Source organism: Malurus melanocephalus, unplaced genomic scaffold (assembly GCF_030028575.1).
Source record: "Malurus melanocephalus ecotype Western Australia unplaced genomic scaffold, MMel_1.1 scaffold_40, whole genome shotgun sequence".
Lineage (NCBI taxonomy): Eukaryota > Metazoa > Chordata > Aves > Passeriformes > Maluridae > Malurus > Malurus melanocephalus.
In genome coordinates, this window is record NW_026623272.1 from 2,886,841 (window position 1) to 2,912,806 (window position 25,966).

General features: G+C 36.9%; 1 protein-coding gene across 6 annotated transcripts in view; it reads right to left on the reverse strand.

Annotated features, from left to right (window-relative positions):
- Window positions 1-25,966, reverse strand: part of CHD9 (chromodomain helicase DNA binding protein 9) — a 79,717-nt gene that overhangs the window by 52,740 nt on the left and 1,011 nt on the right. For 5 of the 6 annotated variants that reach the window (XM_057364640.1, XM_057364637.1, XM_057364639.1 and 2 more), the window contains exons 2-5: window positions 24,813-24,906; window positions 19,572-19,649; window positions 17,781-17,869; window positions 12,727-14,329 (exon numbers count right to left, since the gene is read on the reverse strand). In XM_057364640.1, coding sequence (XP_057220623.1) covers window positions 12,727-14,163 — 1,437 coding nt within the window. In that variant the 5' untranslated portion in view covers window positions 14,164-14,329; window positions 17,781-17,869; window positions 19,572-19,649; window positions 24,813-24,906. The remainder of the gene's footprint in view (window positions 1-12,726; window positions 14,330-17,780; window positions 17,870-19,571; window positions 19,650-24,812; window positions 24,907-25,966) is intronic. The other variant, XM_057364636.1, reaches the window with a different exon arrangement.

A 25,966-nucleotide genomic window follows, 5' to 3' on the forward strand; every position in this document is an offset into this window, starting at 1 on the left:
AGACCTCCTCGGGACACGGCTCTCTGGTAAGCGCCTCTTCATTCCCAGCTTGGGTTTAAGTGCTATTTTAAAAAAATCAGACAAGTTTTAAAATGCGTATTGTGAACATACAAAATAAAACCAAAAAGAAGATTGGTTTTTTTTGCAAGGTTATTTTAAAAAAGCGAAGAAGCTTTTGATAGCATAGCTCCATCCYAGCAATACCCTTGATTCTCAAAAGCCCACTCAAGAAGAATGAAGAAAGATCAGGACTTGATTTTTGTTTTGTTCAATATATACTTACACTTCTTTCTATTTTGCAAGATATTTGGTTTKCCATAGAAAATTTAAAATATTGCAAGGATTTTGAGATTGTTAAGATTAGGCATTACTCTAAAAGATAATTTCACTTCTGTTTAATATTAATTTCAGTATCAAGTTCCTTGTGCAGTGGAAACACTAATGGTACCAATACATACAATGGATTATTTTCTTAACAATACCATTTAAATTGAAGGTATTTCTGTAAATCACAAAGACAATTTTACTATATTTTAATTTTACTTTTGAAAACTCTAGCCAAGATGTTTCTACATTATGTTTACAGTATCTGTAATAAATTACAGGGATTTATCTTTTAGGGTTATTATTTCAAATCTTAGTAAAAATGGTAAATAATGAGCCATTTTGCATTTTGAGAKCAGCTAAACAACAGAAAATATTCCTAATGTACCCTTGGTATAATTTCAGCTCTAAGTCAAATGCAACTAAAGCCAGTCCTGTTATATCGGTCTGTTCTTGAACATTCTGGGCCAGAAAGAAACAAACAAAAAATGCTTAATAATTAAGTAGACTATGGAAATGGTGGCTTTTTCATGAATCCTTTTTAGAGTCTCTTCCTACATATTTTATTCCTTTGTAAAACAAAGTTTCTTTGCTACATTTTCTCAGAGCTCAAGGCTGCTTCCCAATTTATTCCTCAACAACATTTACTACTCTTACTGTAGAACTGTTAGTATGATGGACGAGGCTCCTCTATGTTTTAATTCCTCAGGCTGACCCTCTGCGTCTTGCTCTGTACTATCCCTTCCGTGTTCCGTCTCCTGCACTGCATAAACATTAAGCTATTTGTTAGAAATCCCAGACCATTGGTTTGTTTTTTTGTTTTTTTTTTTTTAATTTTGCTATGACATTTCTAACCATACGGAAATGACATTCCCGAAGATGCAGGAAGGCACCAGCCAGCCATTCTAAGCTAAATAAAGCTGTAATGAAACCTTCATCAAGAAAGTCGCTATTGTCACAAAAACCAAAACTGGAAAGCAACRTAAGTGTTTTGAGATTAGAACATGAAACACGCTTGCACAACAGAGRACAGGATCTCTGTGTATGTAGCAACAAAAGCCATTCAATTCAGCAGAGGTCTTTTATTCTGATAATAATTTCATGATTCGAAAATATKCACAGCTATAAAATGATTGAACAGTTATAAATCATTATGCACSCTGAAAACCATTTCAAAAGCTACACAGCATCTAGAAAAAAAGGCAAGCCTTTTGCCACGCTGAAAATACCCCTCCCCCTCAGTGAGACGGAATGAAGATAAAACATCCTAAAGGAATACATCCTCTCACCGATGACTTACAAACCTATTCCATGTAGAATAAGAAAGAAATCTTTAACTTACATATAAGAGAAGGTGGAAAGGACAACCCTGAGGCCACCACATATTTAAAAACTGAAGATTTTATTTGGAAAAATAGGTTTGTACTTTTCACGATTGCAAAGGTAATCATTCAAATACAAGTGAACGCAATGCAATGCAATGTTGTCTTGAGTCTGCACAGAGGGAGCTSCAGGGTATGTGCTGCTGCTAATGGCTTTGCCAAGCAGCAGCCGAGTGCAGCGAACAAGCCTCCTGTCAGTTCCCTGCTGCTCCTCGCAGTCCTGTGGGCAGCAGGGAAATTGGCACGAATCACCTCAAATTCACACTACTGCTGCTGCCTGCAAAAGCCATTAGCAGCAGCAGGTATGGGTCCCGGTGGTGCTCACACCGCASAGCTAGCCCAAAAAAATACTCAGGGAACAGATCAGACAACAGCTGTAGAATTCCCCACACATGCCCTGCTTCACAGCCAGGGGAGCATCTTTTTGGCACCATTAGAGGGAATTTGACATGCTGTCTCACAGGAGTAGAAGGTAACCTATGCATAGCTGAATGATTTCTTAGTTGAACTAATGTRAAAGCAGTTAATTTACTGCAATATCAAGGAGCAGAATCATGACAGCATCTTTCCAATCGCCAGCAGCACTCTGCTGAGTAGGCTTTTCACAGAAGGCATTTCCTCCAACACTTCGTTGTGGTTGCATAGGACATGCATTCAAAGACCTTCACTGGCTTAACAGTCCTTCCCCCAGCAAGGACAAACCACCTTCCTCAAAGCTTACAGACACCGCGTTTTTCTCCTCTAAAGCCAAAACCTATTTTATTTTGCTCCACAACAACAAATAATTTTTTCATATCGTGTGCATATCACTACAACGGAAGCTCCAAGAAAGCGAGTTTAACACTGAAAATACTTCTGATGCCTAGAAAACCCTCCCAAATCCTGTCTTATCTGTTCCAGTAGGAAAACATGGCTTCCACTGTAAGAACACCTTTCCTACAGTAAGCATGGCCATTCACAATAGTGTAGCATTAGTTTTGATTCTGTGTGTGCACAAAACCTTTCAGACTAAGTACCTCTCTCATTAGCTGAAACCATTGGTATATTCTAAAAGCTGGCAGTGCTTATCTCTGGAATTTTAACAAGTACACATTTGTGATTAAATGATACAAGGCACTTTATTGAAATAACGCTTTTTCACTTGTGGATCTACTGACCCAAACATTAGTTCTGCTAAGACCTTAATTACTCTAACAATAGAAAGCTCAGGTTTACTTCTGCAATGCCTTGAGTGATTCTTTCACTCCTACTGGTCGCAGTACACACCTGCAGGATGATGCTCAAGACCTTACTGAGCATACTCAAGTATGTATGCTCAGTTTGTACTGAGCATTCAAGTATTGTTTGCCTTGAGAGCATAACAAGTTCCTGATAGTCTACCAGRTTCTTAGGAAATCAAGATGACCTTGACATCAACCTTGAACTCTATTCAGTGACATCTGAATTCCATTCTAGTACTCTGAACTCTTTTCCTCTAGAACAGTCTGCAAAAATAACTCCTCTAGTGATTTTTTTAATGGTGCATTTGTAATTAAAAAGTATATCTATTAAGAAAAAAATCACAGCCTTGACAGAGTCCATCTGTAGAAGATTGCTTACAATATGAATGTGTGTCATGCCACATGCATGCAGAAAGGCATCTCCTTTGCTGCATGGCAATCCCAGCAAGATGTAGTTTTCTTTAGACAGTATACTGAAATGTGGTTTTCAGTTAGTAAYGCTACTTCTGCACAACTAATGGGAAGATTACCTAAATATGCAACAGTTTCTTTTCTCCAGAGAGAACCCCTCCAGAGGTCTTTCTGAATTGCTTTTTATTTTCTTKTTTAACTGTTGCCCCACACCATCTGCTGGGATTGCTTCACAAAGCCAAGAGCACTGGMAAATGAAGATCTGTGGGGTTCTATCATTTTTCCATTCTCTTTGGTGCATATATGGAACTATTAAGAGAGCCAATGAAGCATTCCAAATTGTGGTTCTTTCAATATGCTGGTAATACACTTCCTTCTTTTTCTAGCTTATTAGCACTGCTAATCTATGTCTCTGTGTTTAAGGGACACACAAATTCAAGACACATGTATATGAAACCTAACCCAAATTAAAATAGACATGTTACAGATAGGAAAAAARGAGAAGATACCAGGGGAGTGTCTACCTCTTTCATCTGCCATACTTGTTATCTATACTGTTGGTGGCTACCAATTACAGCACTGTGGCCAGACAACAGTGTTTACAYTGATAACAGTCACTTCAGAACATACATCTGTGAATTGGGATGTGAATGCAATTTATGTCTCACAAGGCATTTAGCACTATGCTTATAACCAAATTCTAAATTTCTATGGAAATTAAAACAGTAATGGAAAGGTCAGCAACCTTAAACTAGTCATTTTTCTAAGATGAAACACACAGCTGTTGGCACACCACACTCTCTCTATGTAGGGTGTTGTTTCAGATCTCAATGCTACAGAGCCCAGTAATTRTATCACTAATCATGTTTTGCCACTAATATAGGGAAGATAGCATAGTTCTCATTAGTAGCAGCTTCCTAACCGGTGACTGCCCTGTCATTCATGGGGGGAAGATCATGCTACAACTATATAAGCAGCTGCAAACCTGGGCAYGCTGCAGAGGCAGCATCACAAGTTACAAAATGAGTCGACAGCACACATTTTGCTTCCATTTGGAAGAGATTGTTTGAAGAAAGTATTTTGGGGCTCAGTGACAAATATAGTTAAAACCTTTTCCTGAATATTCAGTAGTGGTATAAAAACTGTGTAATTTACACTGTAACTCTTAAAGGAGGCGCTATGTAATGGAGCATACCAAATTGCCAGGAAAGAAAAGAAATTGAGAACTTCATCCTGCTTGGTCTGCCAAGCTGCTGCATTTAATGTGTTTCAGTTTTCAGTGGTTTGGTGTTCTGTGCCCATCTTGTACCCAGTTCTGTTAGTTTCCAGTCTGTAATATAAGAGTATTTGGAAAATGGTGGACAATGCCAACAAAACCCACTGCCTCAGCAAAACTTCTCAGTGCTCTTACTCACGACAGGGCCAGGAACACTGAGAACTTGCACTGGCCTAAGCCTGCTGGTGCTGGGGTCCCCACCAGCAGTATCACCACACTTAATRGGATAAAACCAGGGGCTCCTGACTATGAAAAAAATGTAATGATGATATTCAAGGCACGTGGTAGACGCACCATTGCGTTACTAGGTTCAGACCAAATTCACAGTCTTACCATACCTTTGCCTCTACTTAAAATTGATGAAAGTAGAAAATTTTAAAGGGTCAAAATGGTCTAGCAAAAGCGTCTTTTTCTTTCTTGCACTCTTGCCCAATCTTAACCTCACAAATTTTGCAATTACTTGACTCCTTAAAAAACAGAGATGACTAAACTCTACTCTATAAAAGGCAAGTCAGGTTTCAGTTCACTGTTTGAAACAAGTCTTACGTGGGCATCTGGAAATAAATCTGTAAAATACTTAACCAAACAGTTATGGACAAGAGACCCGTGTTCTATATGGCCACCCCATTTGTGTGCCACTGAGAAAGTTAATTTCTCATGGGGATTTTTTTCATGCATTTTCAGTGCTTGTTTGTAGCAGAACACCAAAGTATTGTGAATGATGACAGATGTGAAAAATAGGTATAATTTGATTTAGAGGGAAATGCCAATMACGAAAAAGCTTTAAATCAAAACAGATTGCATATTCAGGAAATCTAGCATGTAACATCTCTTTCTACAATAATTTTAGTCACTAGAAGCAGTTAAGTTTAGAAGTTTACTTACTCTTTGGACATAGCCTTTTTTGTAGTATTACTTGGTACCTTACAGAGTATCCAAAATGTTTYCAACACTCATAATTTCAGTAAGATWWAAAAAAATAGCTATTAACGTTAAACCCAGCACTTAACACTAAAATATATATGACAGAAATTGGGAAAATTATTTTTAACATCAGCAGCTGGGGAGTCACTAATATCAGTACTGACTGCATAGCAAATTTCCATTTAAATCAAAGAGAGGGCATATTTCTTCCACTTCMATTCAAACTTACATATTTTTTCTTTCAGCTTCAATGAATTACTTTAGCATCTTTATATGCCAAAATCTTCTGTACAAAAGAGTCATTCAGTATATATGCTAACCTAATGGAACCACTTCCCTTGAATCTAGTGTTCTCAATTAAATATTCATGAACAAAAATCCTCCCCCCCCGAGCTAAGGGGTCAAACAAGATTCCTAAAAAAAGGAATTTATCGATAAAAGGTGGTTGAAAAATAGAGGCCCCAAGTCAGAGGATACAACTGGAGAACAACAGTTTGATTTCAGGCTAATGAAACCCAAAAAGAAAAAAACCAAACTGTTTTTTTCCCCAGAAGTCTCCTATAAAATTTCTAGAGAAAGAACATAGCATCCAAGAGCTTCATAGGAATAACCATTAAATAACTTTTGTTAGGGATCAAACAGAAAAAGTTGCAAGACAGGTCTATAGAAACGTAAGCGTAGCAGTAATTATGTGAACTGCGTCTGGCTACTAGCAAAAGTGGCAGAACTAGATCCACTGTAAAGGTCAAGACAAGAGAAATTYTTATCATCTTTAATGGAGTTGAAGTCAGCAGAAAGTGTCACCAACATAGAGCAGAGTGATAGCCTGGTTAGAGATCACAGTGTGCTGCCAAGGGCTTTCCCAAGCATGGTCTTGAGCAGGAGCCCCTTCATATCTCTGTCCACAAGCAAGGTCGGGTCACCATTTCTGAAATCTCCTAAAATCACTCACAACCTGCACACATTTGCAGTTAAACTACATTAAGTCAAAAAGCACACCAGGCTGGCACCATAAAACACATCTCTCGTGTAGTGTCGGGAGTTGATCAGATTTCAAACACTACATGATTGCGCGTCAAAGAATCCTCCAAAGGATGATATAAATAGGAGCTACAATACAGACACATCAAAATAAATTTGCCTAATCTATTTTAAAAATTGTTCCTACTGAACTCAAAGACAGTAAGASACATGTCTAGTTTTGTCATTCAGATGTTCCTTAAATAATTTACCTGCATTCCCTATGACAGCTTGGGTTCTCTAACAGCTGGTTTCTGCTTTTTAGAGTTGCRAGGACCAAAGTTCCTGCTACAACAAAGTTTACACATCAAGCTGAGCCATTCGGCCTCATGGACAACTGCTGCAATGACTTAACAAAGATAAAGAACAAGGCTCATGTACTGCATCTTATCCTTCTGAAGAATGCCAACAGGTACTGTAAGCCATAGCATGATGCRAGTCACAAGAAGCACAGGAGATATGCTTTCCTTGTGAGTTTGCTTAAACTGCTATTAAAGAAATCTCTGTATTGCCATACTCATTAAAAAATAAGGTACAGGAAATAATTGCTTCTAAGATTACTTAAGATTATTTTTAAAACTGATGAGTAGGACTGTCTTTTTGAAATGATGTTTCAACCTCTAAGAAAATACACAAAATTGTCAGGACCACAATATTTGCAATGTCTTTAATASTAAGGCTAACTTCTCTTTTCAAGATACAAACTAAAACTAAATTTAAGAGTTATCCATCAGCTCATAAAGAGGCCTTCCTATCAATCTRTGAAACTAATTCTGGTTTGCAATGCAATATGCTGCTGAATAGCATTAGGTGCACATATATGATAGGTTAGCAACACTGAAATTATTTTCAAATATGGGCTGACTCCTGAACAGGCAGTATGTAAAAGATGGGAACAATTTCAGGRGATATAAATTAAAATGCTTGCCTCACAGTAAGATATCAAGAGAACAAAAAACTCAAGTAAATACAAATACAAGCCAAATAGTCCACACAAAAGAAAACCTGCCACATTTATGAAAGAAAAATCAATCTCTGCTACAAATTACACAGCTTTCAAAAATGTAAGACTTGTCATCTTTTCTAGCCTAAAGCTACATTCCTAGCTTCATTTATCATGCTTACTCAAATCAGCATTAGAATTCTCAGTCTCATCATCCTAAGAAACCCACTAATTTATATTTATTAGCCTTAAGAGTTCCCAAATTCAATCCACTCAACACCTGATGATAAACACTCTCTTAGAAATCTGTGTAACCAGGAAATTGAGCAATTTTTTTAACCTGATAATAAACAAAGGAAACAATACCTCCCCAGATGTAGGAGACTGTTTGGTAGGCAAAGTGCTGGAAATTTTGATCTATCTRTATATGTAGAATTAACATAATAGCTTCAAGAAATAATAGCTATTATTAACATAATAGCTTCAGGTTGCAAAACCTGAGTGCACAAAACACACAGATATCTGGACAAAAGCCACATCCATTCCAAATGTACTTCAGATTCTCTGGCTTCAAAACCACMCTACTGGTTAACATCTTTACAAGTTCTGCATCTCTTTCAGTAATAACACTTCATTAACACTTCATAAAATGTTCATTTTCTACAAAATGTCTCAAGATAAAGTGCTGCTCTAGAAGTTTTACATGTAATGGTATGTTCAAAGCCACACAAAAATGCAGAGTTTAGGTAATAGTGTTAGTTAAAGCAGAGTAGTGGTTACTGCAGCCAATAGACAGTCCACAATGTGTCCACTTGCAYTCTCTTTGCATTTAAGGTTGCAGGCCCACACCCAATTATTTTGCTTGTACTGCAGTAAATGATGCTTCCCACTCCTTTCTCTATCAGAGGTCCACAGAACAGCTGAGGTTGGAAAGGACCTCTGAACATCATCTAAGTGCAATCCCCCTCCTAAAGCATACCACAGAATCATAAAGGTTGGGAAAGACTCCCAAAATCAAGTCCTACCTTTGACTTGATGAAAAGATGTGAGATGATACAAAGTAGGGCAGATTTTGAGATATGTGTTTTATTATGTTCAGTGTCACTGAATATTGCACTTCCCAAGCAACACACACATAGCAGCAAATAATTGTAAAATCTTGTATTGTACCAACTCTTCGAAGCCATAACCTATAAACTTACTGTGCAAAATATGTAGTCTCTTCTACAAAGAATATAGAGTATGATCAGTTCATTAATTTAAAATATTTCTCATTACAGGCTTACCKAAAATTAAATCATAGAGAATGTAAGAAATACACTCCAATACTATATCTATACAATACAGGGTATGTGTGTGTATATATATACACTACAAATACTACATCCTTGATTTTGATACATCTTCCAGAACTGCATATATATCAAGTTTGGTTGATCTATATCATGTATATTTGTGGTATGTCTCATAGCTAGCCAAGAAAATACATCACTGCTTACCATGTGTTTCTTTTATAAAAACCTCCCAGTCCAAGATTGTTTATACAAGTAGAACAGCAGCCAGTGTCAGGGTAAGAGTTTTACAAGTGGAATRATCCAAGAGATACATGTCTACAATSAATTTTAAATTGTTATAAAAGAGCCTTCTGATAACACAATCAGACATGAACAGTCTGTGACAATTCAGGACATCTCAGCAGCACATAAATCTGGATTTGGATCTGGTCAATAATTCCCTCTCTGATGATATGCTCATACATGAGGTTGTGCCATTCTGATGTATACAGATGTCCTGGCGTACAACACCAACCTACATCTACATGTCATCTACAAAGTTCAGACTCTGCCAAACTTTCTACATGGGCAAGACAAATTCTTTCAAAAAAAATTAATGTCTGTTTCTACAAAACAAGTGGTAGGACAGCTCAGGCTTGCAGGCATTAAAACACTTGCATAATTCAAGTTAGTTTTTACACAAATCCATGAATACACTGAATTGTCAAGTTAGATGCCAAACTTTTAGTCACAAAAAGGAAAAAAATTAATTACCTGATTTAAGAACTAAGACTACCACCTGATCCTATAGTACTTTATRTTATTGTTATTTTTAATCAGTATATTTTTTATTGTAATATTACTTCTAATCTCTATCTGCTTTCATGTGTACAGCCAGAACTTCTTATAAAATAACATAMACAGTGAGACAGTTGTGAACTTCTCTTAGGACAGTTTATACTTCACATAATCTTTCCAGTAGTTTATACTTCACATTATCTTTTCAACTTCCTAAAGTTGTAAAACAGTGTTGAAGCCTTTTTTTCATCCTTCTGAAAAGTGATTAGATTAATTAGCCTTAGCAAACTCAAACCAGTTTTCAGTGGAGTTAAAAGATCAGAAGTCTTATATTAGTCAAAGCTAAGGCTACATGAGTCTTCAGCATTTCTCCACTTTATTTTCTGTCCTCAAACTAACTCTGATGAAAAATGCATGATGTAAAATTAAGGGTGCAATTTATTTACAATTCTAATCTAATTACAGCAGAAAGTGTGTTAGCAGCATAAGACAGTCTTTTTAATTCTGCAGCATTATTACACTGAACAGATTGTATTAATTTTTAAATTAATTTCCATCACAAGAATAACCATACAAGTAAAAATGTTATGAATATGCTTGTTTTCAAATACTGAAACAAGTATTTAATGTTCTTCTTTAATTTACATAACCTCAGTCTAACTGCAGTTAAAGATCTTTGGTTATTTAATATTGGGTCCATTCCAATACCTACAGTTCATTAACTATTTCAAAAGTTGTTCTTTCTGAGAAAACCTCAACCATTATCAAACTGAAACTGTTGAAAAAAMCATCAAATTCACTAGTAATTGTTTCCTCAATATGTACTAAAGCCAGTTCAAAACACTGTCTTGTTAAAAATTAAAAGCTCACCTTAACTACTACATATGAAACTTGTCAAAATCCCTTCCCACCTGACTACTCCTAGCCTAAAACCAACCAGGATTCAGGAGGMTCAAAATTCCTTTCCCTTTTACCCCATCGTTTTCCTCCCTGGTTAAACTACACACATTTGTAAAAAGCTCCAACAGAACCAACTCATCTTGAACTTGGAAATMGAAAAAGTGATCAAAGAATAGAAGCAAGAATTAGAACGAAAGCCCTTCTTAGGTTTGTAGTCAGTCAAAAGACAGATCTGAAACATTTCAGTAATTGTCATACTTTTCCATTACTATTCCTACTACATACTCCACTAATTTAAAGAGGCTTCTACATTGTTTGCTTCTGTCAGTCTCTCATCTGTACATTCCTCAACAGTTTGACAGCTACCAATTCACAAACAGTTTCTGAAGGAAAAATTAATCATCTATCTGACCAGATAAACTCAAGGCCAGAATCCAAATTATACAATTTATTGCATATCCCGAAATAATAAAAACCAAACCAAGCAGTTTTTTAAATATCTGGTTTCAGTCTGATTAATTTCAAAGAGAAAAAACATAAAAATTTTAAATACTGCAAAGTTGCTTTGTTTTCACATCAAAATCAAACCTCTAAACCTTTACAGGCTCTCCACAGATCTCAGAACCTTCTCTCTATTCCTTGGTAGAAAACAAAGCGCAAAAACCAATGTCAGTGAGATCGAAGCAAGTTTGAAAAGGTTCTGATGAATACACCAGTTTTATTAGACCTACTTTTCACTGCCTGGTTAATATCCGACATGCTCCTCAAAAATGATACTAATGCCCGGGTTTCTCGCCACCCCCTCTTCCTGGAATCCACTTCCTCTTCACCCTTCACCCCAAGAATGCTCTTGGGAGCCCAAGAGTCTCAGTGCTCCTGTTCCCAGCCCCTCGTTCTGCTGCCTGGCAGAGAAYGGGCACTGCTTCTGCTGCCACAGGACTGCACACACATACTGCAACAGGATCACCTTCCCCTGCCAGCTGCTCTACCCTGTGTCTTTTGGTCAGAGATCTCTGATAAAGAGTAGCTACTCAGGCTGTGCCCTCTTTTTGTTTTTAGGTAGGGAAGGGAAAGAAAGAAAATGTTTATCCAAAGCAACAGATTGCATCTACTGCATCATTCTGTTAATCAAGCTCATCTCAACCRCACTGCTGGATATCCATGTTCCATTAACATCACACCACAATTTACAGAAAAAGTTTCACTGCTAGGAATTGACAATTACACGCTCCATAAACATAAGCAGAAGTTGTAATGGAGAAGCAATCTACTGAACCAAGACCAAAGATTAAGTGTGTTAAGCCCTTATCTTCACACTAATGACATAAAATTAACAGGGAAAAAGAAAAATGCTACATTCTCTCCTTCACAGGACCATGTCCTACAAACTAAGTAGACACAAAAGTCAGTAGTTAAGGTCCTCACATTCCCCATTTTTTTCCCAGAAAGACAACGTTCTCTATTCTCAGGTAGAGAGAATACCGGTAGCACAAGAACAGAGAAGTTACTAAAACCTTTTTAAAGCCATCTACTTTATATGTTTGATGTCAGAGTTGTTTTGAAATGCACRGATTGAAAACTAGAAAACAATTTTCATGTCATCTTGTCCTCAGTGTRGAGAACTTGAATACTTACAGTAGATGTGCATGTTATACTAAAACAACTGCTGAGTTTTTTTGGTTTAGCCGAAATAACAAAATCCAACATACACACAGCTTTTTATATGTTTTCTATTATTACGAATCACATCAAAACCAAGAATAATTTCTGTATTTTTAGGCAATGGGCATGAGCACAAATACGCCAAGCAAAGGACAGAGTAACAACATAACCACAGCAATTCTTGCAGGAAATCAGACACAAACCTTACCAAAACTCTTAAAAACATGTTTCTCTAAGTACTGTTCAAGACAATAGGCCATTATATTTGCACCAAAATCACAAACCAATAAATTTTCTTTGCTGTACTTCAGAAATATAAGCAGCAGAAGGAGCAACACCATTTTAACTGGATACGGTCATGCAAGTCTTGCTTTCTGCAGTGATAAGAAAACAACAGGAAAAAGCAAGGTGGTCTGAATCAACTGGTTTGTTTTTTTTTTCCTCCTAGCTGTTACCTAGACTTCTTCAGCATCAAATAACAGCTTAGAGATTTGTTATTATGCTTTGATTCAAGCACCAGTCACTACTATTCATTTCATGCGAYCAACCAAATCAAACAGTTCAAACCCCCACTCCCCAGATCCTCACATACCTGTCCTTGTAAGGTCACACGACTTCTGCCTTGCAGGTGCTGATTAGAAACAGAAGAGTGCCAAGGGTGGATCTGACTTTGAGACTGTGCCCGAACGAGTTCAGATGATGGTGTCACTTGCTGTGGGGTTATGTGGTGCTCTAGGTCATGCTCTAAAACATGGCTTGTGCTATCCTGAACAAATGCAGAGTCATCAAACTGTGGCAGAAGGTCTTCCTGCAGGAGGTCATCTGGGTCGAGTCCTGTGAATGGTTCACTATGAGTCTCCACTTGATGAAGTAAGTTGTCATCTAAAGATGCAAAACCATTGCTTTCAATAGGATCAGTGAAATGGCTTATCTGAGAAGCAGAACCGGTGGAAGCTGGAAAATTAATATTCACAGGAGAGAGTTTTGAACTACTAAAGTTGCCCTGAGGATGCGCAGAATGCAACATTTGAAAAGTACTTGAATTCAAAGGTGTACTAGGATTCARCATGTGCTCAGTTGTTTCTTGCTTGGTCCCTGTTTGAGATGTAAAGGCATCGCTTCCAGTGAAGTCAGAGATAGAGTGTGTCTGCTGGCTAGTAGAAAGAGCTGTTGTAGGCTGAAGAAGGCTGGTAGGAGAAATGTGATTATTTGAGTAAGAATAAGGAGATGAAAATTGTTGACTATTACTGATAGAACAAGGAGTAATAGTTGGGGACTGTCCATCAAAATTTCCTTCTTGATTCCCACAAAAATGTATTGAAGCACTTGCAGTTTGAGAAAACTGTTGAACGGACAGAGGCTGCTGTGAAGTCGATGGATTGGAAACTGAAGGTGGGTGGTTGACACTGACTCTGAGGGAAGTAGACACRTTAACTTCCATGAAGTCTTTTGGCTGACTCAGAGCATCCTGCCCCGTGTTGTTCCTGCTTTGCTGCGGCCGTAGCGAGGCACACTGATGCTGTGGTTCATTAGCCTGAAATAAGGCAAAGTCATGGTGTGCTACAAAGCTCTTGTTTTGCTGCATAGACTGAGAATGTCCTTGGTGAAAAGGGGACCCATTTTGATTSGAAACAGTGGTGGCAGTTTGATGACCCCACATAGGACTACCATCAGCCACATCTGGAAACATCCCATTGGACTGGTTTTGTGGATGAACTGGTGAACAATTGAATTGAGAGTGTGGTGATAAGACATTGTCAGCTGAGCTATTAAATGACTGATTTACTGAGTGAAGCTTCAGTGAATCATACTGATTCAGCTGATCAAACTCACTCATCTTTTGTTGATTTTGAGCATCTTGCACATGGTTCAATGAGTCTATGTGCAAAGGTTCAAATTCTGCACCCAAATTCAATTCATCAACAAGTGAAACAGGTCCAGGTTGAACAAAGGCATCATCTGACAAACCTTCTAAGGTCTCACTAAAAAGATTGGCATCATCAAAAAAATCCATCATAGGATCAGTCATCTTGAGAGGTCTGTTCTGCTTTTGCTCTCAACTCCAAATGGAGTCAATTTTGTCTCTCTGCAGTGAACAGAAACAAATGACATCCAGCGGTCACCACCTTATCCAAGGCATGCCAACAGCCATTAGTGCTTCTGATGAAACATTCGTCTTCAAGTGGCAAAGCATCCTGAGAGAGAGGAGTGGGAGAAAAAAAAAAAGGAAAAATTTACTTTAATAATTCTCCTCATCCTTCCTTCCCCWTTCCAACACTTTTAAGGAATTTTGATACTTTGTTCATAACATTACACTTTAGCTAATCACAAATCAAATTATATTGTGCAGGGTTTATAATTTTTGTCCCTTAAAAATATGTTTTAAATTTAACCGTTTCATTTGTTTTATTCACTCAAAGCACAATTTTAGATTCTCCTTGCTCATATTCATTAAAAAAAAAATCTTAACAAGTATAAATAGGAAATATAGCCTGAAGATGCTAGCTTCAAGAATCCAAGCAAGGTGGACAGCAAAGGTGAACTTCCAAACCAAGAAATCTGAAGGCTAGATACATGAGAAACCTCTCCCAGCTAATTGGACCAACATAAATTTATTACAAAGAAAGCTTCTCTGCAAAGAGGAGATTGTGAAGTGACAAAATATAAAAGCAAACCAAAAAACCTCAACAACCCAAACCTCTTTTGGAAAGAATACCATCATAGGTAGTATGAATACTACTCTGTTGCAAAGGGAACTTGGGTTTTGACCACGGAAGTACTTCTACCCATAGTCTTCAAAGAAACTTCATATCTGTCTTATACCACAAGAAAAGGAAAATAAGATTTATCTTACAGAATACATCCAAAAAAGACTGAATTAATATAAAAACATAAGGGAACAGATATCAAATTTCACTCTCAGAATATGATGTGGGGGTAGCAGTAAAAGAAATATACTAAAAACTTCGGATGTGTTTTATTTCATTTTATATTTATTTCATTGCATTTTTGACTGCTTTTGATGAAGTGATAACAGAAAACAAGATACTCTAGTTACAAGCAGTAAATCAGGTGGCATTTTAACACATTACCATGGTATCTACACTTTGATACACGAGGTACACTGCTTCACATGACTGATGTGTGACAGTACCACAGATAAGAGAAATCAGTGATTTTGGTGGCCATTTTTCTCAAAAGAAGTTGAAACGATGGCTATCCAGACAAATAACAGAAGCTATCTCAGAGAGAAGCTAGAGACAAGTTRGCAGACACAAGGAAGAACTAAAACAAATCATAAAAGCATGACATGAGAGAAATCAGACTACAGGAAGAGGACACAGAAGGAGCAAGCATGGAGTTATAACTAGGGAAGAGTTTTACATTATATGCAGGCAAAGAGATTTGGATATTTTTTAGAGAAGCAATGCAAGCAGGCGTAACAAGAAATCTGCCAAAGAGACTGAAAAAATCAGTGTATTTGCTAAATTCTGTGTAASATACAATAGCATGACAGCTTTGTGKCTTGCTAAGATTTGCCCATCTATTAATAGATGGAATACCGTATCAAAAGAGGTAGACAATACAGCATGGTAAAACCCACATACTCAAAAAACTGATCACTTCTTCACAATGTTTAGAAAGAGACATTCCCTCCCCAATATTAAAAGACAATTACATTATCATTACTTGTCAGATTTTAACTAAAGCTTTGGCCAAGTTCAAAAAGCTGAGTTAATTAAATAATACAGAAGTTACTTMCCATTGATGCACCAATATAAATTATAGTCTATGATAGATTTAAAGATCAATGTACATGTAAATKTAAAAGGCACAGAGGGACAAAATATATTTCCTCAAAATCCCAGTAATACAGCAGACTAGAAAAGAYAGTAGATAYGAACTCTTTTATTTCCTAACAGAAAGGACTAAGTGTTTGTATGCGAGTGCCATGGTATCTGTAGCTAAATATGGATTGAAAAGATGCATTTTCTCTTACTGTTTTCCCTAAAATTCGGATAAAACTTGGTTGGGTAGCCTGTTTCATTAAATAAAACCTCCCACATCCAATTGTATATATACATATGCATTATTTTAGATTAAAATTACTTTTCATTGGTATACATTTCTAATTATTTTTGAGTAATGAGTCATCCCTTTAGTAAAATCATACTCACCACATACTAGTTTTGTTTAGAATTCTATTTCTGCTACGGAGTTCACATCATGCGAAATACTCAAAAGATCAATCAAGTACCTTACATTTTAATTTGAAGATTATGAAGATTTGAAATATATGTGCTTAAACTAAATGCTCAGCAGTAAATTCCTGTCCATGGCTACAGTTCCAGCTCCAAGTAAGAGTTCAGAACTGGAGCAAACTGGCTTGTGTGTGCTTGTCAGACTAACCAGAGTAGTCTGTTACCRTACCTACACTGGTCCTGCTTGCACCAAACACCCCATGTAACTGTTTCCCTTCCTCTACTCCCCAGCCATGCAAACTCCCTTTCTGCACCTCTCCTCCTTTCTTGCAGGTAGCCTCTGGGAAACACATATAACAAATACAAATAAAGGTTTGTAGAAGAAAAACATTAACMAAAAACCATTAGTAGCTATCTATTGTTAAGGCTGTTCATGGAATTTCAAGTCAGTCAACATTACAAATGACATTTTACTTCGAAAGAAAATCCATCTTGCAGTGCAACTGAAGACAAATTTCTACCATTCTCAACCAGGTCTGCCTTCACTGTGAWTGGGACAACTTTTTTATTGAGAACAGCTTTGCTTAAGCTGGATAGASCAAAACCACCTCAAAGAGAAAGTGTATCACAGAACTCTGTATAAAACAACATGGTATCCTACGGTATATGCTTAGGCTACTTACTATACTTTTTAAAGAGATCCATTTTCATTTTTAACTCAAGGTAAAKTTTTGAAGCCTCAAAATGATATTTCAGTAGGCTGCACTTAATATATGGAGAGAAGACRTTATTAACAAATTCTGTAACGTATTAAGTAAACTTAGCTGATTTTCTTTAGAGASCTACAAAAATTTAAAATACCAGTAGCTTTTTGAAAAAATCRTATTTTCTAGTGAGTGTTTTGTGGKTKTTTTTTTTTACTACTGTTTTGAAGTGCAGGTGTGCATAATACCATGAAGTTTCTTCAGACTAAGTAAGTCTCACTGTTTTTGAGAAAAAGTGTTGTTTGTTTGGTTGCACAAAATTCAAACCCTTTGCTTTGGTTGCCTTCCAAATTGGAATCACTTCCTTTCTGAAACTCCAAATTCAAAAGATATATGTCAAGATGCACAGTTAAAGCCTAYAGAACTGTCTATATCAGAAAACTACTCTCAAATTGCAGACCAATTTATAAATTCTTTACCTATATACCACTGCTTCTCTATCTGTAATACTAAGAGTTAGTGATTTAATTAGAGCAATAATACCTAGATATATGAATTCCAAAGTTTAATTATTAGCTTCAGTCAGAATTAAGAGCTAGCACAGGCACCTAACAAACCCTATACTGTAAAAGTTCCAGATAAACCTTTAAGACAAAAGTTGCTGGAGTCTTCTAAATGAAAAATATATCACAAGATACTTAARAAAATGGCCCAAGTCAAAATTAAAAAAATATTCTTACCCATGAATATAGAACACATCTCTTTAATGAAGAATTAAGAAGCTCAGAGATGTGTTTTAAATCCAGATGGATACCTCATCATCAGAGACCTGAAAATGAAGCATGTTGAACAAGTTACCCAACAACCAACTTCAGGAGTGTACACTCAAATGCAATACCTGAAACTCAAAAACTCACTAGATRTCATAAAACCAAGAACACCAGAATTAATACAAAATCATGGCTACTGGTGATTGTGTAAGTGTCTGATAAATAGGTACATTTTCATTTTGTAGAACCACTAAAAATAACCCAAGTCTATGAACCTTAAGGATGAAGGGTAGTCTGTAACACAATACTAAAAGGTTTAGGGCACTTTAAGACACAATGGAAGTACTCAAACAACAACAAAAAGAAGGTTTTGAAGTTAGGTTTTAAACCTGTCATTCTGAGAAGCCTTGTACATGTCTTTTAACAGCATTGTGCTGTTCCACACTGACAGATGGACTGCAATGGGAACTGACACTGCCTTTCGGGGAGAGAATACCTCCRTGACAGTTTCATCCTATTCCTTGCCTTGACAGTAGGAGAGGAGCTCAGATTCAAGAGGCTCTCTTTTTATCTGAAAGGAGCTTCAAAACATTAGAAAGTTTAAGGGAAAATGTGCATGGAGTGGGGGGTTCTAGTGCTTCTGTGTRAAAGCCTCAAAGMACACAAAACTTCGCTCTAACATTARAAGAYAGACAAAAAGTTTGTACATGAACTGATATTCTACACCAGTGTGTTCTTCCATTTCAAAAGCATGATCATTCTGTCCAAGGCACTAAGCATTCTCCAATGCCAATACAGAGATTCCTCTCTCTGTAAATAGAGCTTTGTGATGCTGAACTCTTAAACACCTTCGCACAACTATTAATGCCATTCAAACTTTAAACTTCATTAGAAGATAACATACATTACTGTGTTGAGAAGCAAATTTTAACACAACTATTTCCTGTCCGTACATCTTTGAAACAATGCTGTAATGTATGTGGAAGATATAAATTGGTTATAGCAGCTACCAAATCCTGCAATGTTCCAGTAAAAAAAAAAAAGAAAAATCTGGTACTAATTTGGTACATAAATTACTACATTTATCATCCTTTTATTATTCAGTAACTTCCCAAGACTTATTCCAAGGTCACTCTGCAATAGGGACTCTTAGCACAGAGGGGTATTTTTCTAAAATCTGTAAGAGATAACCATGTACCCAAACACCTAGGGGAAAGTTGCTACCATACATCCATCTTTGTTTACCATCTATGTGAAGTGATATGAATTTTGTATCAAACAGCCAGAAAACCTGCTCTACATGTTCTCCTTTTCTGTATTGGAAATCCCATCATACAAATAGAACTCCTGTCATGCACAAGTCCTTTTCACATCCAGAAATTAGAAGGAAGTTTGAAACTATTTAAGTGTCAGGTTCTATACCACATTTTAATTTTTTTTTATTCCTAAATTTCTGCTTATTTACAAGTTCTTTGCTGGCTAAATAAAATTAAAGCATAAAGGTTTTACAATATATACGCTAAMTAAATAGAGACATTAAAAATTTATAATTTGAAAAAGAAGAATTCAAACTTGCAATCAAGTAATTTATCCTACCTGTAAGAGTCCAACAGTAAAAAAAGAAATATAATTCACCTGTAACTACCATGTTAGTAGCAAATGCTATGTTAAATTTTTGGCTATCCAAAATAGCTGTGCATTCTGTATGTACTGGATTGTTCTTGAATCCTCAAAACAAAGAGAAAAAAAGATGTTTCTTACTCTTTAGGACAGTGTCCACTTGCTTGAACAGCTTCCAATATGGAGACAATTGTGGAATACTTGAAAGTTTGAAAAATCCTACATTGAGAACAAGAAAAAAACATACGTAAATAAATACACATTCAGCAGGTCTGCAATACATTATTCTAAATGTGAAATACAAAAAATACTTCAGACAGCAGAAGATTAACTGATGATTGTTATAMAAAGTGCCAAAGAGAAAACTACACAAAAGGAACTTAGAGCTTTCATAAGATCCAAAATGGGATCTATCTCCATATATTCTCACATAAGCTATATTGCATGTGAACTTTTAAATACACATATATACATATATATGTATCTGTTAGGAGTGATATGTTAAAAAAATTATTTTGTGAAGATCCCTTCTTTGGGATAAGGTCTTAATGCTTCCTCTTAAATCTTGAATTGGTTAACTGATATACAATAGAAGTTACACTGTATTAAATAGAACCAGAACTRCATCTGTTATAAGCATGCCTAGATCCATATTAAACTGTCTTAGAAAGGTTTTTAAAGATTACCTTTCACAGTCCAACTAATATAGTATCTACATAAGACACCAAAAGAAAAATATACATTTCCCTAAGTCCACATGGATTTCTTATGTTTCTTGATGAGTTTCTGAAGCAATACTATTAATAAGAAAAAAAACCGTGAACAATAGTATTTTGGCTATTTCTCTAAATATCTACAGGACATGTCAGAGGATGGGCCAGGCTCTGCTTGGTGGTGCCCAGCAATGGAACAAGGGCCATGGGCAGGAACCGATGCCCAGGAAGTTCCACCTGAACATGAGGAAGAATTTCTTTCCTGTGCAGTGACCGAGCACTGAACAGATTGCCCAGAGGGTGTGGAGTCTCCCTCACTGGGGATATTCCAGAGCAGTCTGGACACAATCCTGTGCCCTGTGCTCTGGGATGATCCTGCTGGAGCAGGGAAATAGGACCAGATGATCCCACTGTGGTCCCTTCCAATCTGACCCATTCTGTGAGTCTGTGATTTTTATTTTGCATACTAAACCACAGATTTTTATACACATTAGTGTAACAGGAAATAAAAATTAATTTCAATCAGTTGAGAATAGCTACTCAAGATGTAGAGAAACATCTGCATTAAAAATCAGAAAAAAACCTTTTCATTTTCACATGTGGCCTAAACCAAGATTTCATTACAAAACATCAGAGATGGAAGACTTCAGAGCATAGCCCTCTTTCAATTCACAGTCTGATAATACACTATCTTCCAATAATTCTCATGTTCTAGTCTGATAAGCATCTTTGTGAACTACTGMAAGTTTATAACCTGGAAATACCAACTAGACCAATGCAAAGGATTGTGCCTGTTTTACAGATGCCTATGGATCCTGATTGATGAGTACAGACAGCAGCTGTGAAGACTTGACATTGACAGAAATCTGCATTGGGGAAAAAAAAGGAGCACAATTTCAAGTCTTGACACTGCCAGATTAGGATATGCCAGTACTTTACTGAACAAAACAGGTTCAGACATCCCACTCCAYACTACATTTACTGGCATAAGGAGTTTCATCTGTATCACAGGTCTGTCTCATTCAGAGGKAGGCTGCATATAAGTTTTCTGTTGTTTYGGTTTTAGGGTTTTTTTTCAACTATTTCTAATGAGATTTGATATGAAAGTTTCCTAAGACAGTTCCTCCCAGACACWTGTTGAACAAGACACTCTGAGTTCACAATTTGCTCACTATACTCTTGTTAAATTAGGAAATMATTTAAAACTAATAACTCAAGCAAAACATCATTTTTTTTCATCTTGTCTCATGGTTTCCAGCACAGTAAGGACATGTTCCTAAACTCACCTGCAACAGACACAGATTCCAGACAACCTTTACTGTGACAAGAGTGGGACAGTCAAAATGAACTTCTAAAAAACCTCCCCAGTTAAATGGGACAATATTCATCCGCTTCTCAAGAGTACTTATGAATTAATTCTTGGGAACTTACCTAAAAATYTGTCTCAGAAGCTAAATTTAARTTTAGCTTCTGAAAAACAGCAAAACAATACTTTGAAGAACTACATGCTCAAACCAGCAACACCGTGTTACAGGGACTCAAGCCCGCTGTCTTACCTAACACTGTTTTTATGTAGGTGGAAGCCATAGCTACAATAGCTTTACTACCGGATAATTGAATACAAAAATATATTTTATTGAATTCTCAGATTTCCCACAACACATGGATAGCAGAGTGGCAGACTTTCATGGCACTACACTGGTGAAGTCTTTCTGAAGCTTGTAAGTTTCTTCATTAGGATGTTAAGCATCAAATGTAATAAAACCCTTTCTCTTCAAAAGCCATTTACAGAACAAATTTTGGAGGAATTTCTGAATTTTAGTGACCAACATAAGAGAGTGAACCAACTTTTAATAGTGCTCATGCGGCACAAGGAAAAGCGCCCAAGAAAACACTGCAGACGGAAACAATTTGGTAACCAGAGTTACATTTTCTAATATGACTCAGATAAAGAACAAAGTCAAAATTACTATTTGTCTCCAGAARAAGGATGGGAACATTTTTCCATCTTCCTGCAAATTCTAACTGTTAAGATTAAAACAAAAATATATCCCTTACAAAGAGAAAGACACATGTACACTGTCAGCCTTAAGACATTAGTATTTGGCAGTTCTGGTAATCTGCATGAATGAAGGTGAAGATCTCAACACATCTGCTCACTGACAGATGCCATATCATACCAATTCAGTATTTCTGCTGAATTCTGACTTAAAAAGAAAGCTTTCTATCTTRTAACTTATTTTTTGCAGCTTAGTAAGTGAATGTAATGTAAAGGCAGCACTGACAGTGGAACTTGGATCCAAGGTGCTTCCAAAAGTAGTGTTTTACTTGTTCACTAAAGCTCACTATTGGAGGTGGCTGAGTATATGTCTCAATTCTATTATATATAAACATTCTGAAAGTATTCCTAAGGTCCTACTGTTTCTGAAATCAAGATAAATCTTCATTAACCACACTGTTAAAAACATTTGATCTAGAATTGGTCTGCAAGTTTTCAACACTGCAGTTACTCCTAAACAYGGTCATTATAAACACCATTATACTTTTTTCTTGTAACACTTCTAGAAAAAAATACTGCTTAAAAAATGATCCCTCCTCCCTGCGCTACTGTAAGTAAGAAAGTCATGTGTTCAGCCTGTTTGACTTTTGTCCAGCTTACTCTCACATTTATGAACTGGTCACACAGATTAAATATGAGAATCATGCTACTATTTCAGCCAAAGCAAGAACTGCAAACACTTTTCAGTTGCTGTTTTATCAGCCACTAATAAACACTTCTTAGCATAAAAAGGGGAAAGACAATAGCTCAACAACATAATAATGATAACTATCAATTCTTGAAGGTTTGACTAAATAAACAGCTGTTTCTCCATCRCCCATCCTGTGTACACAGATACCCTGCTTTCCTGAGGCACCACTTCTGACTGCAGGAAGAGCACTGGGAARTAGAATGAGAACACTATGGGAGCCCAAGTAAGTGTGAGATTTCAAAGAATTCATTAAGTTCACAGCTCCATGGTTTGACAGAACCAAGATAACTTGTTAAAAGGACAACTCTGTATAAGTCAGTGGAAGAATATAACATATTGACAAAATGATATGGGTTAAGAAAGAATCTGGRTACTTAGGAGTACCATTTAAAACACAGAAGTGTTTCAAATGGATGATTTATAAACACAAATACCAAGCATTACTGCGAATTCAGTTCACACATAATGGTGGAAAGAAGGAGAATACTGCAATCCAGTGATGAACAGGATATGCCATTTGAMGCCATCCTAAATTGCATGAAAAGTATCAAGGAAATGGAAATATGATGATGCAGTATTTGGACWTTTCTTACTACAAGACTGATATAAATGAAAAAAATGTACTGTAAGGAAAGGAGGACATAAAATATATAATTGTCCAGCTTACCTGTACTTTTCAAGTGTCTGAAGGATACATATGCCATAAATATAGGGAATATTTTTTATTGTAAGATACATTAAACAAATCTCCMTTAAAGCCAACCCTATAAACCAAGTGAGAACAAATGTGCATCTACTTAGTTGATTCTACTTACTACATTTTAAAGCAGCACGTCAATCTTTTGGGTTTATTCTGCCTTCATCATTAACTTATCTCACTTATAAAAGGAAACAAATGAAAATTGCCTGGTTTAGGATCTCTACAGTCTCTCAGTAGTGGTTCATACCATATATCTTTTAGGTAACACAACTAAGAATACTTTTTAAAAACCATACTCTGCTTTCATCAACATTTTTCCATGACTGAATTCTTGGACTAATCTTCAGGAGCATTTAGCACAAGTAGCTCATGTGAAAAAAGAAGGTGCTGAGATACAGTTCCTCAAGAATTSTGAGGTAAGACTTCAAATTCCTTTCCTTTTTACAGTAAAAATTATAGCCTTACTCTAAGTGGCATGAATTACTATAGCTTCATCATGAAAAGCAGCACAAATAGAACTATTTGGTTAAATACAAACAAGTAAGTTAGCACAAAGTAAACTGGCACAGATGCACTGCAAGTGCTTGGGTGCCTGGCCTCATCATCTTATAAATGCAAAGCAAATTGATGCAGCTTACTCACTAACGGGGAAAGAAAAAAAGCTACTTCACATTTACTTCAAGGTTAGAGAGTTCACAATGGCCATTAACYATAGAGTTGTTATCTGAAGTTCACATCCTACCTTACTTCCCATCAACTTCTCCATGTGCCCAYGAGTTATACAAAGGGCCTGACACACTGATCCCTGAATTGATTAGCATTCAAGAACATGTATGTTAATTTCTGCTCTTTGGTTTACACCATCTGGGCATTGAAGTTCATGGCACTTGGGAAGCCTCATCTGACAGATGCAGGAAGAATAAAAAAGCCATTATTAGTTAMAGGTATAAGGTGTTGAGACTGTAGAAACTAGTAAACCCAAAAGCCACTAATTGCTATTCTTTCTTTAGTAGTTCACAAAGTCTAAGACAGGAATAATTATTGATTTTAAATATTTACCTTGTGAAACAAACAAAAAGTTGTTCTGTGCAACAACAAATTAAAATTCAGATTTTGCTCWAAAATGACTGAATATTAATATTCTGCCTTTAATTATAAACATATTTATAAGTGCATGCAAATAATTACATGTAAAACAAGATGAAATACTTATTTTTACCTCACACCTGCCAACTGGCAACTTGATGGTGTCGAATGATGCAGCTGATGAAAAACAGTTGCAGTGAGCTCTCWGGAGTGTGGGCCTAGTTCTCCTGAGAGAGAAGGGTTACTTCTTAAGGCTACTTCTTAAAGTCTCAAAAAATACACAAGAGAACTAGAAACCCTGTCCTGTCACACAAACTGTTACTATGTCCCCTACAAGCACGAATTGTAGCACTGAAAGGTTCAGTTCTCTTCTACACAATGGTGGGAGACAGAGCTGTTTTCTCATACTGATGAAGTTAAACAGCTTTCATGAACTCAAGGAAGTTTTCAGCTGCTACGGGTTCAAGGCACTTATGATACAACAGTGAGGAGAGCAAAGCATTTCTTACAAACTGAAAGTGTATGCATCAACCTTGTTATCACAGCTACCCAGCCAAAATGAGAGAATTCAGAATCCTGTCCACCTGTTTTTTATCCCTGTTTGCAGATATTTGTGTGTAAAGAAGGAATGAAGAGGTTTTAACCTTTCACTGTGTTAAGCCTCAATGGGATATGTGATAATTTCGCTACTTCACTAGAATAAAAATGCATGCTACCAATCCACCCAGTGCCATCTACCAGCAGTACTGAGCTGGCCTCGAAATCCTCTCCTTGTCATCCCCGGAGGAGGTCAGCTTGCAGCCCCTGCCTGGAAAACGTCAGTACATAAATTCCAACCCAGCACTTTGACAGCTAAATCCCCTTTTAAGCCTCCACCCATGCAGTGGGAACCTGTGGCCATGCATCACCAGCTCTCCTCACTCCAGAAATCTTGCAGCCGAGAAGGACGGCAGACTGCATGCCCATCTCCATCTCTCCCAGACACACCTTACCTAGTGTCAACCCTCCCCTGCCATCTTCCTTTCCTCTGCTCCCACGTTTCCTTTCAGCCAGTGGGCTGCCAAACTCACCTCCTCTCTWTCTTACTGCTTCACTTGCCCTGGGAAATTATTTTAATTCCCCTGTCTGCCCACCTCTATTATCTAGTGTGCTGAGAAGCCAGGTCTGCCATGCCCACTATTCTGCCTGGGAGGGTCTGCATCCCTTCCTTGCCTTGCACTCCCTTCCTAGAAGAGGCAAGGTGGCGGGGACATTCTTGCCTTCCCCACCTTCCTCCACCCAACCCTT